General features: G+C 35.0%; 2 protein-coding genes across 2 annotated transcripts; one reads left to right on the top strand and one right to left on the bottom strand.

Annotated features, from left to right (window-relative positions):
- Window positions 1-1,254: 1,254 nt before the first annotated feature.
- LOC105381316 (protein KTI12 homolog) lies at window positions 1,255-3,359 on the bottom strand. The gene is made up of 4 exons (XM_011551015.3): window positions 3,043-3,359; window positions 2,614-2,803; window positions 1,825-1,963; window positions 1,255-1,551 (listed from the first exon to the last, which is right to left on the bottom strand). Exons 1-4 carry the CDS (start codon window positions 3,308-3,310, stop codon window positions 1,264-1,266), a joined length of 885 nt encoding a protein of 294 aa, XP_011549317.3. The 5' UTR covers window positions 3,311-3,359; the 3' UTR covers window positions 1,255-1,263.
- A 4,343-nt stretch (window positions 3,360-7,702) lies between these two features.
- On the top strand, window positions 7,703-12,591 carry LOC105385678 (U-scoloptoxin(01)-Er1a-like). The gene is made up of 4 exons (XM_048622013.1): window positions 7,703-7,811; window positions 8,117-8,280; window positions 11,807-11,887; window positions 12,446-12,591. Exons 1-4 carry the CDS (start codon window positions 7,781-7,783, stop codon window positions 12,497-12,499), a joined length of 330 nt encoding a protein of 109 aa, XP_048477970.1. The 5' UTR covers window positions 7,703-7,780; the 3' UTR covers window positions 12,500-12,591.
- The last annotated feature ends 377 nt before the right edge of the window (window positions 12,592-12,968 follow it).

The following is a 12,968-nucleotide window of genomic DNA, read 5'->3' as shown; positions in this document are numbered from 1 at the left end:
TATTTAATATTGTTAAACTGTTTTAGTGCTTGACCGATATCCATTCCATAGTCAAATGTTTTTTAGATGAACATACAAATTAGGTTTATCCATAAATAATGGATTGATTATTTTATCTGCAAGGCAATTTTATTTCCTTTATATCCCTACTATTACAAAAACACTTAAGTATTTTAGATTTTTATGTTGTTAATAATATGTTTTTTGTTGTTGAACAAATATCTATATTCCACAATTTTTTATACACATCTTGGTATATTTTATTCAATTCGGTCGAGTATAAAATAATAGTAAAAAAGAACTCATTATAACAACCTGGCATTTGATCTGTATTTTATCATAAATTACGCTGTAATGTTGTAAGTCATTAGAAGGAGGGATTTGAAAAGTTTTATATATATAAAGGCCTGTGCAGACCAGGTAGGTACTATCCCCTCGGTACGTACTTTTATTCGTCGATCTAGATCTTAGTCCTTATCGAGGGACAAAAGTAGCTTGCGACAGGACATGGTGGGCGCAGCTCTTAATTATTATGGTGACGATCGATTTTTGTATCTTAGTAACGGAACGATATGGTATCTAGGTATTATGGACAGTTCTGACGTCATAAAACACTGAATTAGATAGGAACCATCAGCAAAAAATTACTTGCATAAGGCTAGATAAAGCAAAGCTAATTAAAAAAAACAGTGATCGTTGTAGATTGTCATTGTGATTTCAGAATCGCCCTTACGTCGTTGACATTAACAAATAGCAGTTTTATCACCGCGTAGTAGAGTGTATATTCGAATGAAGAAATGTATTAAAGGAAAAGTATTAAAAATTGTTGATGAAAAATTGAAAATGATTGTTGTAATATGCATAGTTTTACTTACATTGAGCATATTATTAAGTATATTGATGGATATTTGTATTGTAGCTACAGCTTTATGTATGTACCTTTTTTTAAATATAAAATGGCAATTTATATAAAAAAAAAATATGCTGGAAGTATCATCGACTTAACAACCTAACCGAATCTGATCTAAAACGCCAACATATTACACTGTAGTCAACTATGTACCTAGCTTGTTGGTATACATTTGATTTCATTAACAAGATGTAAATGTATTTCTTAATAAATTACATTATGTTTTTATAAACTACTTTAGTTTCATTACTATATACCTACCTTAACTTTAAGGTCCTTAACACAATATCCCTGCTATACAGACTGTTGAAAAAGACGGGAAAGCTAGTAATTAAAAAGCCAAATCAAAATCTTCAATCAACCAAACTTTTATTCAAATACTGTATGTAATATCTACCAATCGTGCTGGCTGCTTCATTCGAGTGGTTCATTTTAGCATACGTCAGAAACTGTCTTCGTAACCTCAGTAAATTCTGTGGGTTGACATTCTGTGTGAACCCAGCTTCTAGCATACAGCCTGGGTAATCAGGGAATTTCACTTCTCCGTCTATTCCTAGTTTCTTTGCTTCTAGGATGTGCTGTGAGATCGCTTGCGTGGTTTTGTCGAGCTCGTAGAGGAAATTCGTTGATGATAATGGTGGCTGTAAATAATAATATGATTGTTTTAAAAAATATGGATGATGTATGATAAAAATAATGATTATGTTAAAGTTTGAAACTTGGCCAATACAAGGAAGATACTTTTTATGTTTGCTATGCTGCTTGGCTGCTATTTGTCTATTGCAAGGACACACTCCAAATCCTCGCTTATCATTCGTTCATAAAATTGCAAGAAATCACCTTGATTTTGTTCTTCATACATTATACAATGTGAAATGTGTAAAAATGAATTTAAAAATACTGCAAAAACTTACATTCTGTGTGCTCATATTAGGAGGGGGTGGTTTTTTCTCGAACAGCACCTTGTAGACGGCATCCAGATCCAACTTGTCAGTAGGTTGCACTGTGAACAGTGGGCTGTCCCACCGGTTGTTCGAATTTGGCTCTTCAAATCTGGAAAATAAGGTGTTTCATTGATTGTTCAATCATTACCAATGTTGTAAGTATTTAGAAGTCATAAAAAGTTATAATATTATTATTACTGGAATGACGTGCCCATTGACAGGGATAGGTGGAAGACCCAAGGAGAACCTTTGCCCAGCAGTGAAATAAATAAGGTTTAAAAAACAACTGGTCATGAGTCATGTCATGACTTAAGAAGTGAGATTAAACTCCATAAGGGGCATCACAATCAATCTCATAGGTCACAGTAACAAGTTTGGGAGCTGTGATGCCATTCTCTTTAAAATAAAATACAGAAAAATTTGAATATTCTTTCCATAGGAATGTAAATTCAATGCATCACATATAACACTTATGGTCATGTACACATACTTAGGCCTGGGTCTCCTATTTACGCCGAGGGGCGCGTCCAGCGTCACGCCGTAGGCCGCGTCACAATACTCACTACTATAGAAATGTACTGATGTGGTCTCCCTCACACGCCGACGTTGGCGCGTAGATGTAGTGAGCATCATGACGCGGCCTACGGCGTGGCGCTGGATGCGACCTACGGCGCGTAATAGGAGACCCGGGCCTTATATGAATATGAGTGTAATACATGATGATGAACAATATACAAAATTACAGAAATTCTTCCTGACCTTAATTTAGTCAAAGCATCAAAAACTTCCTGTGTATAAGAGACTTCAGCCACCTGTTCTCCAGTGTTCATGCTACGGTTTGTCCTCTCAAGGTTCGCCTCCCATGCCTCTTGATGGTTCCGGATGGTGTATATGGTGCATTGTGTAGACTTTGAAGCTTTTGACGCGCAGTACAGTTCATAACGGTAACCTGAAGCAGATTTTAAAGGGCTATTTATTGTGAAATCAAACTGTTTGGCTGTGTTTACTTTTAACTCGATTTTACTTTTATAATGCAAATTGTCTTTCATGTCTTTGGGATTACAGTTTTTGTGAATATAATATGATAATTTATAGTACATTTGTGAGCTTATTCACGCTCTTTATGATCAATACCAAGTGATGCTGCTTGTGAATATATAACAATTTTAGCGAATAAAAAAAGATTACCTTTAATGTAGTTACTGCCATCCAATATAACGACATTATCTTTGCCTATATGCTTTATAACTTCAGATTTCAGGTATCCCCGGATCCTTTTCTCTTTTTGTGAGTCCAAATACGCTGTGTTCTTCTCATAACCTAACTTCGCAATCGCCTCATCTTCGGATACAATTACTACGGCTTTCTTGTGTTCTGTTTCAAAGAACTTCTTCAGTTCCACAGCTCGAGAGGTTTTCCCGCTAACTGGCGTTCCACAAATTATTATAAGAGGCATTTTTGATTTAATTTACACATTCACAAACAAATACGACACGAATCACACACACCACAGGGGTATAATCGTGACAGTTCTGACATTGCGAAAAAGAGACGCTTAGCTACATTAAGCGTAAGAAAGAAACGTTAAGCTGTAAATGTTTTTTGTCCTTTTTGCTGTGGCGCCTGTTTACGTCAGTTCTCTGTGCCAAACAATGAAACAAATGAAAAATCTTTGCCAAACAAAGGCTGACAGTTACAACAAAATTTTCTAAATGCTATTTATTTTTGATTTGCAAGTGATTTGTGGGTGTTTATTAAGTTTATTAGACTATTATCATCACTTAACGAGTGTGTGACATGGGTGGGTGGATTTTGTTCGGTTGTATAGAGCATATTGAACGAAAACACGATGGAATGATGGATGAGATATATTTTCACATGTAAGTAGATACTATCAAGTTTAACAAGCTTACATTCATCATAGTACTATCTATTGGCTCGATTTTAATATAAAACGATACTAATTTTAATACTGTAAGGTCTTTTAGTATCAGTTTTAAGTAAAAATTACGAGGTACCATATCATAACAAATCACATGGTGTTGCAAGTTATTGAAAATTTATTTTACCCACAAATATTATAGTATGCAAAGAAAATACTAGAAATTGTAACGGACTTGGGTTGGGTTTACAAATGGGGCGCACGAATTCGGTTTTTGTGAAGATTGTATTTTGTAGAAGTCATTCTCCTCTTTCAAATGAGGTGCCTCTCATTGTGAGGAAACGTTCGTTTCGTTTTTTTCTTCTATGTGTGATTTCTTCTGTATAATATAAAGTTTATTGTATTGATACGAAATGCGTGTTTCCTTTAAAAAAACCCCGTCACATATTTGGCCCACGATTATAATGCTCATGCTCATCCATTTATCTCTGCTTCATAGGTTTCCGACAGAAAAAAAAATATCAAGAAAATGGATAGACATTACCGGTCGCACAAATTGGGAACCAAAGAAACATACAAAAATTGTGTTCGGCACATTTTGAAGAGGATTGTTTCGATTGGACGAAGACAATGAATCATACAATCCACTCAGTTTGTGTATATTAAATAATTATATTGAAATCAAATAAGTATGAGTAAAGTTTTTTTTCTTATATCGTCGGTTGACAGGAAAAACTCACTAAGGCTGATTTTTCAATATTCAGATAAATGTTATCTGGGTAATACAAACATTGAGAAACATTAAGACGCAACAGCATCAAAATTATTTCGCAGCAAAACTTTTATCTGGCTATTGAAAAATTAGCCTTTAGTGTCTTTTTCCTATCAACCGACGATATACTCAAGTTTTGTTTTTGTTATTATGATAAGTTAAATTCCCCATATTTAGGTTTAATTTTTTTGTCGGCAACATCTATGGTTTGAGTGAGAAAGAGAATAGTGCACACGGCGATTGCCAGTCTAGAGGTAGTAGGTCTATGACACACACGAATCAAATCAAGAAAACAGCTGGCGACTTTGACAGTTTTGACATTACTGTAATGAATGTCACAATGACATTGACAGTGACGTAAGCGGTTTATTTACTGAGTATGTTACGGTTAGCCAAAAATAAGACGAAATTGAACTTCCTCAGGACCATTATAGACGACAAATCTTACTAAAATTCGAAAAGGTTGCGAAGTCTAAAGAGAAGAAGCATACAAGAAAGCCGTAAGACTGTTTCTCATAAGTTACAGATCGCTGAATTTTTGTATGTAGGTAGCTGAATTTACTTTTGCAATATCGTGTAGATCTAGACTAGATAGAGTAGAGACATCACTTGTTTAAATTTTTAGTATGTATGCATGTAATTTAATAACCTATGATCGTAGGTAGGTGGATGAGGTCGTAGTAGGTTCCATAGTTCACATTATTACTGAATAAAATTACGTTAGTAAGTATAGGTACTTATGTCTTAGAAACATGATACACATGATACAGTTATGCTATTACTGTATTAGGACTTATAAGGCCTACCTACAAATAAGGTAGGAGATATAGTAAAGCTATGTTTAAGTTGGATCTCGTTTACCCTATTAGCTATCTGTCCAATAGACATACCAACTTATATTTTATGATCTATCCTAGCAATCTCTATTAGATACAGTTATGATGTACAAAAAAATACATAAGTATGTAGAAGAAACAGGATCTCCCTAGTTACTTATGCCATGGGCCATCACCTTCCTTATACGTTTGCCGTACTCTGGCAGTCAGCGACTTAACATTTTAACATTATCAAATTGTAACTTATTAGAGTACAAAAGGCGGCCTTAGCACTTAAAGCTACCTGTGCCAGACAACCTTTAGTTGTGAAAAGTAGTGTAGTTTAGTTAGTAGTTTAAAAAGTGATTGTCACCGACAGGATAAGAATTATACATCCAAATACCCTCCTCTGACCACGATAACCTTCTCATACATGTTTTTTTTCTTTATTATACACCCTGTATAAGCCAGGCTGTAATTTCGGCAGCTGTGACCTACAGTGTACATTCCCCAGCTGCTACCGGTACCCTGTGACCCCCGGGGCACGACTCGCTCAATGTGAACTGAACTTGCGAGTGTAGGACCACCATTGTAATCTAAATAGTTTTCGAGTAGAAAACTATTTAGATCGACGTTTACTATTGAAAACACACCCTTAAAGCAGTAAAGGGCTATGAAACGCCTAATATTTTTTTATGGAATTAAAAGTTATTATTATAGAGTTCTTAAACGTTGTGTTCCTGAACAGTCAGTTCAGTCGACTTCCCTAGCTAGTTGACCCTACGATCACGATCGATGCCCATCCCAACTTGTTTTGACAACGAATTTCGGATTCAAAATGTAACGTGTAAAATGTAAAATGTTCTCAATTTGACATGAGTTAATGTTATTTCGTATTAATGTCGCAGCCAATTTGTATGATCTCGCCGTTTACATACGGCGTCGTCAGTTTACAAACGCTCGCTGTTTTGTAATTTGCCGAAGGCATATTGATAACTCGTTCAATCGTTCTGATTTCGACGATAATTGCAGTTTTAGGGTGACCATGATAAAACACAGTTTGAACTTAGAACAAATGGAAAAATCTAACTTTATTTCAGGATTTCAAGTAAGACTTTTTACTTTTGTTTTTAAAGTAGGTACCTAAGCAGGTACTACATAACTTTAAATATTTAATAAAAAGATACACTTAAATAAAAAACGTAGTCATTTGTACAGAACAATAAAACTAGGCATTTCCAGTTAAAAACAAACACTGGTGCCCGAATGCACTAAACTTAGAAAAACGCTAAACCCTTTACTAAAACATTTATGAAGCTCTAAAATAATATCCTGCATGTGTCCTCCGTACACCGGAATCTATGGATAACGTAGTAGTTTTTGGGTGCGGGATAACCTTAAAAACTTGGTCGTTTGTTTACGGCCTTTTTACTGCTCCTGCACTGTAATAAATGACTTTAAAGTCACAAATATTTGGTGAAAATGCTTCTACACTCGTAATATTTACACTGTTTTGAGTATTTATTGAGTCACAGAGCCACTAATTGACGCCATTTTTGTTGTTGTTATCAACAGCGCCGCGCGTGGTAAAAACCAGAACTAAATTCTTCAATTTGCCGCGGCATTATGTAAACGGCGTATGGATTGTCAATGAAATGTTCTGGCATATTATAAAATGACACGGCAATATACATACAGTAGTATAAAGTAAAGTTTTATTGAGTTTAAATCGACTGCTTAGATAATAGTGGCGCACCACAACGCTCGAGGCAAGTACTAAGGTCAGGTGCAGTTGTCCTGGCCTTCGATTTGTGCGCGAAAATTGATCTATCGATCTTTGTGGACGGCTTCATGCAATGTGGTTTAAAAGTATTTTTTTTTTTCGATGACCACTAATATCCGTACTAAGTACCTTTTAAGCCATTACTTAAGCTCCATTGAAAAAGTTGGATTTTATACGGTTTATGAACATAAAACTATAAAAATAGTATTAATTAATTAGTACGTGACTTATTTTTATGGCATCAATAATCATCACCATCACCAGCCCGTAGTCATCAATTGCTGGATATAGGCTACTCCCAACGAGCGCTAAGCCACTCTATCCTCAACCTTCATTAAAATTTCTCATGCAGCCCCTACAGGCCACCTGGTCTTAGGTCTTCCATCCACCATCATCCGTAGGGCTTAACATGCTACATTTCGTTCGTGGGATCTCTCTCACTTACAATAATATCTCATAGTCCATTTTTAAATAAATCTTAAAGCAACTTACAAACTAGCCTTACGGCATAGCACCGTCCACGGATCAATACCACATTCTAATTTCAAATAGGATTACTTACTGTTACACATGTGATGTCTTTAATCTGTATCTGGAGCGCGTGGGCCACTGACCTAAGCAAAAAAATCTTTTAGATTAGGTACTCGTAAATTAAATATTTAAAAAGTTCCAATATGCTGAAACGTTTAGCTGTGTTCTTTTTGGGTAAGTGTTTTTTTTCTGATTTTTACTTTATTTAAAAAAAAGTTAGATTTTAATTATACTTAAACTTAAGCCAAGAAAATGATTTTGCTATTCTTTAGTCTTAAGTCATACTTATGGTCAGATGTTGAATAGTTTACGCAGTTATTCATTTGAATTTGAAAACGTTACTCGAAGAACTTTAAGAAAATTAAAGTAGACCTTACCTCTAAGTACATTAAATGAGCGTATTTCCCGCCAGGATGCTTAAATTTATTTTTGTCAAAACGAATTTTTTAAAATTATCCTGAATTTAAAATTCCTTCCAGCATTAGCCGCATTGACCCTATCCCAGCCCGTCGACTACTACCACTTCCTGCACCTCCCGCACCACCCCCCGCTGCACCCCGCGTACCCCCGCCCCCCGCTCACCCCCTTCGCCTGCGGGGGGCGCGCGCGGGGGTACTATGCTGATGTCGATGCGGGTTGTCAGGTTTGGAAGTTTTATGAGTATTATAGACAAGCTTTGCCTTAAAAGGTTTTTAGGAATTCCGGGATAAAAATGAAGCCTATGTGTTAATAGACGGTGTCAGCTTACTACAATGGCAACTATGGCAAGTTTTATAAAAAATGGTTCAGCCATACTTACAGATTTCATGATCCTTAAGTTACCTACTCTTTGTTCACGAAATACGAAGTTTTTTAAAGATAACTGTTATAAGTATTATAATTATGTATAGGTACGTTTAATGCATTTAAAAAAGATGGTGGTGGTATAATGTAAGCAGTTTCGAATAAGATTAAATCAATACGTGTTCCCTCATGGGAGAGCAGCTCGGAGGATCTATGGGTTAAAATAGAACTAAACATAAATAGTGAAATTGTCACTGTTGCCATTTGTGTAGTTTATTTGCCCCCACCGGTTAAGTTGGATGCACTCCGGAATTTTCTTGATAATTCGAGTAATATTATGTCAGAGGTGGATGATGTTATAATATTGGGTGACTTTAATCTAGGATTTATTGAATGGACGTTAAATTCACAAACGAATCAATTGAATCCCTCTAACTATGATAGCAATCTCGGCCATGCCTTGATTGACTTTACTGCGTTGAATAGTCTCAATCAATTTAATTATATCAGAAATTGTGACGATAGAATATTGGACTTAATTTTCAGCAACTCTTTTAATTTTAAGGTTATTAAGGCATTGGATCCTATAAGTAAAATCGATAAAAAACATCCACCACTACTACTTTCATTACAATTCCATCAAATAGACTTTTTAAAACCAAAACCTCGACTTGACCACAACTTTTATAAAGCAGACTATAATTCTATCATATCCGGCCTTAATGATAATAACTGGAATACTACATTTAATACTTGTAAGGATGTTAATGAGATGGTATCTGTTTTGTATGAGAGAATTAAATCACTCATTGAAAAACATGTACCAAAACGAAAACGAATTAAATCAAACTACCCGACATGGTTCAATAATAAACTTATAAAGTTGCTTGCAGAAAAAGAAAAGATTAGACGAAAATACTTAAAATATAACAACCCTAGAGACAAACTAGAATTCCAGTTACTACGCGACCGATGTAAAAAAATATTGAAGCAATGTTACGCCTATTATAGTAAACAAATTGAATGTAACATAGCTGAGAATCCAAAGTCATTTTGGCGGCACTTGAGAAATAAACGTGGTGGCCTTTCTACTCTACCAGCTGAACTTACACTGGGAAATTCCACGGCCAAATCTGGAACCGATTCAGCTGAATTATTTGCTGATCACTTTTCCTCAGTATTCACTAAAGATAGTGGTAGTAACATCCAATACTTACCTAAAGCTCCACACTCCTCAGATAGAGCATTTGGTCGAATGTATGTTACTGAACGAGAAGTGCTTCTAAAACTAAAAAAACTAGATATTCAGAAAGGAGCTGGGCCTGATGGTTTACCTGCCTTGTTTGTGCAGCGATGTAGTTCAGCTCTCGCATTGCCTTTAGCAATAATATTTAATGCGTCACTAAAAGATGGAGTATTTCCTGATGAGTGGAAAAAGTCCCGAGTTGTTCCAATTTATAAAAATGGAATCGAAACGGATGTAAAAAATTATAGGCCTATATCAATTCTATCTTGTTTTTCAAAAATATTTGAATCTATGGTATGTCCTATACTTAGGCATCACATCTATAATTATCTATCGGCAAATCAGCATGGATTCTGCAAGGGTCGATCAATTGAAACCAACCTAATTTCTTTCTTGACAGACGTATCCATGGAAGTAGACAAGGGCCTAGAGGTTGATTGTATATACACCGATTTTAGTAGCGCTTTTGATAAAGTTAGCCATCCTCTCTTGATTCAAAAGTTGGAATCATATGGAGTGTATGGCTCCATCTTGATGTGGTTTCAATCATACCTTAATTCCCGATCACAGTCTGTATCAGTTAGCGGTTTTTTATCCAGGGAGTATATGGCTGTTTCTGGTATACCACAGGGGTCAAATTTAGGTCCACTTTTATTTTTGATTTTTATCAATGACATTGTTCATGAAATTAAAAATTCTAAGTTCCAAATATTTGCTGACGACTTAAAACTTTATAAAACCATTAAAAGTGATGATGATACTGAATTACTACAGGATGATTTAAATAGAATTAAAGAATGGTGTGATCAAAATAAAATGTTACTTAACGCCAGAAAATGTTATCACGTTAAGTATACACGCAAAAGAAATGTGCAAGTATCTAATTATAGCATCGACGGAGCGGTCATAAAAAAGTAAGTGAAATGCGTGATCTCGGCGTAATACTGGATAGTAAACTTACCCTTACTTCGCACATCGAAACCGCTGTTAAGAAGTCAGCTAAAATGTTAGGTTTTCTGAGACGACATACTAGAGAATTCCAGCCGCGTACTAAAATAATTTTATATAACGCATTGGTGAGAAGTCACCTTGAGTTTGCCAGTGTTGTGTGGAATCCTACCTATTCAGTGCACTCCCAAAAGATTGAGAGCATACAAAGGGCATTCACTAGACACTTGGCCTTCCTCTCTCAGGGTATTTCTCATCGCCAGCCCTATGATCAGCGTCTCTCATTTTACAAAATGAACACACTGCATGATAGGAGAATGGTGAATGACATTAACTTCCTACGAAAGGTGATAGAAGGTAGAATCGATTCTGCATTTCTCCTTCAGAATGTAAGCATATCAGTCCCATACCATCTTCCTAGAAAACCTATCTCAAAAATATTATTTGTTCCGGTAACCAAAACTAACCTCGGACAGCAAACACCACTCTTCCGAATGAGCCAGGAGTATAATTTTACTACCACTAAAATACCCGATCTAGACATATTTGGTAAGAGTAACCTGAAAAACAAATTGCTCAACCACTTTTATAAGAAATAATAATATTATGTATAGAATAGATAAATAATTTATTGTACTATATTAATAGCAATATTAACAAGTAGCTACCAATTCTATTATTGTAATGATTAATATTTGTTAAAATTAAGTTTTTTTGATTGAAATTCAATTTAAGTACCTAAATAAGTTATATTCTGAAATTTGTAATTAATGTATAAATTTTTTTTCCCAATAATGAATTTAATTTATTTTAATTAAATTAATTTTGTTTTGCATTGCATGTAAGAATTACCATTATATTGATATTGTTTTTGGAATTATGTATCGTAATTGTTAGATATTAATTAAGATTTTATTTAATGAATGATGTGGGTACCTATAATTAATATGCATGTATAGACTTAAGTATATTTGTGAATGTTAATAAGATGATTTTATGTGCATGTTGTTGGTACTCCAATGTAAATAAATAAATAAATAAATAAATGCAACGAGATAGTCGTGGTTAGCGCAGTAACTTTTCCAAAACATCGTATTTCATCAAGATAGAGTCACCTCTCAGGACGGCAGAATCTACTTATTGTATGGTTTTCCCCCAACATACCTGTGCCTGAAACACCTGTCTCTTCCAGGTGTTCCACTTCTGCTGGCGCCAACAGCTGGTCAGCACCGACCTGTGTGCTAATGGGACCCTCTTCAATGAACAGTTCCAGGTGAGTAACCACGAAAAGGCAAGCGTGGGACGCCCTCTGGCCTGCTGCACTGACCTTAGGCAGGTAGCCGGTAGTGGCTGCATGAGGAAGGCCGACGACTGAGTGTCTCTCATACACTCACGGGCAATGAAAACGTTCCATTCACAAAATGCCGACCCCAAACAACCCCAATTTTTTCAAACATTTCAAAAATTTCATCAAAATATTACCGTTTTGAGTTGGTAATATCCTGATGCTCTGTTAAATGTACTTCAATGTTGCAAAAGGCGCCATTAAGCTAGCCATTTTCGATTAGGAATAATTTGGTGCTTTTCTCAGTGGAACCTTTTCATTGCTCGTGAGTGTAGTATAAGCTGTATAAGTAACAATGATGAACTGTTTATATTTAAATGAATGGTTAGATTATTAATATGATATTATTAATATTAAATTATCAATAATTTATTGAATAATGATGATGAATAGTTTTCTATACTTTTCACTTTCATTACTTACTCATTATAATTATTACTTTTCGCAAAGGTATAACAGTCACTTATTTTATTATATTTTTTCCAGGTCTGTGATCACTTTTACAACGTGCGCTGTGGATCTCCTTTAGAAGATTTGTAAATAGATATAGGTACCGAAGCTTTCCTAATGAATAATATATAAGGTGGAATTTTATGAGTGGTCGACCCAAAGGCAGCTGCTAGTGACATGCAGAATCATGTCTTGTAAAATAAATACAAAAATCAGAGATGTTGTGTCTTGCCTTGCTATCTTCAATAGCAAATGTTGGCGGTAATATCGGATATCTACATACCATAAGGTAGTTATGTACTGATAAAATTTCACACTATATACATAGCATATGCCTAATAAAAATATAATTATTAGTACTTAAATTAATTTATGAAACAAAGAACTGAACTAGTCGATAAATATTTTTAAACGAGAGTTTATGTTTGTGTGTGACCTAGGTACAACTAGATAAACCTAAAACTAGTAAGTAAATAATAGAATTGCCATACAAGCAAAGGATTAAATAAAATACACATGTGAAAAAACTAATTTATTCCTAATTTTATTTATTCAAATG

Source organism: Plutella xylostella, chromosome 2 (genome assembly GCF_932276165.1).
Source record: "Plutella xylostella chromosome 2, ilPluXylo3.1, whole genome shotgun sequence".
Classification (NCBI taxonomy): domain Eukaryota; kingdom Metazoa; phylum Arthropoda; class Insecta; order Lepidoptera; family Plutellidae; genus Plutella; species Plutella xylostella.
This window is presented reverse-complemented; position numbering and strand designations above follow the sequence as displayed.

Coding starts and splice junctions, on each gene's coding strand:
- LOC105381316 (XM_011551015.3), bottom strand. CDS start 3,310: ATGCCTCTTATAATAATTTGTGGAACGCCAGTTAGCGGGAAAACCTCT. Junction 2,804..3,042: donor TGGCAGTAACTACATTAAAG/GTAATCTTTTTT, acceptor AATCTGCTTCAG/GTTACCGTTATGAACTGTAC. Junction 1,552..1,824: donor CTAATATGAGCACACAGAAT/GTAAGTTTTTGC, acceptor TATTATTTACAG/CCACCATTATCATCAACGAA.
- LOC105385678 (XM_048622013.1), top strand. CDS start 7,781: ATGCTGAAACGTTTAGCTGTGTTCTTTTTGG. Junction 7,812..8,116: donor TTTAGCTGTGTTCTTTTTGG/GTAAGTGTTTTT, acceptor AATTCCTTCCAG/CATTAGCCGCATTGACCCTA. Junction 11,888..12,445: donor TCTTCAATGAACAGTTCCAG/GTGAGTAACCAC, acceptor TATTTTTTCCAG/GTCTGTGATCACTTTTACAA.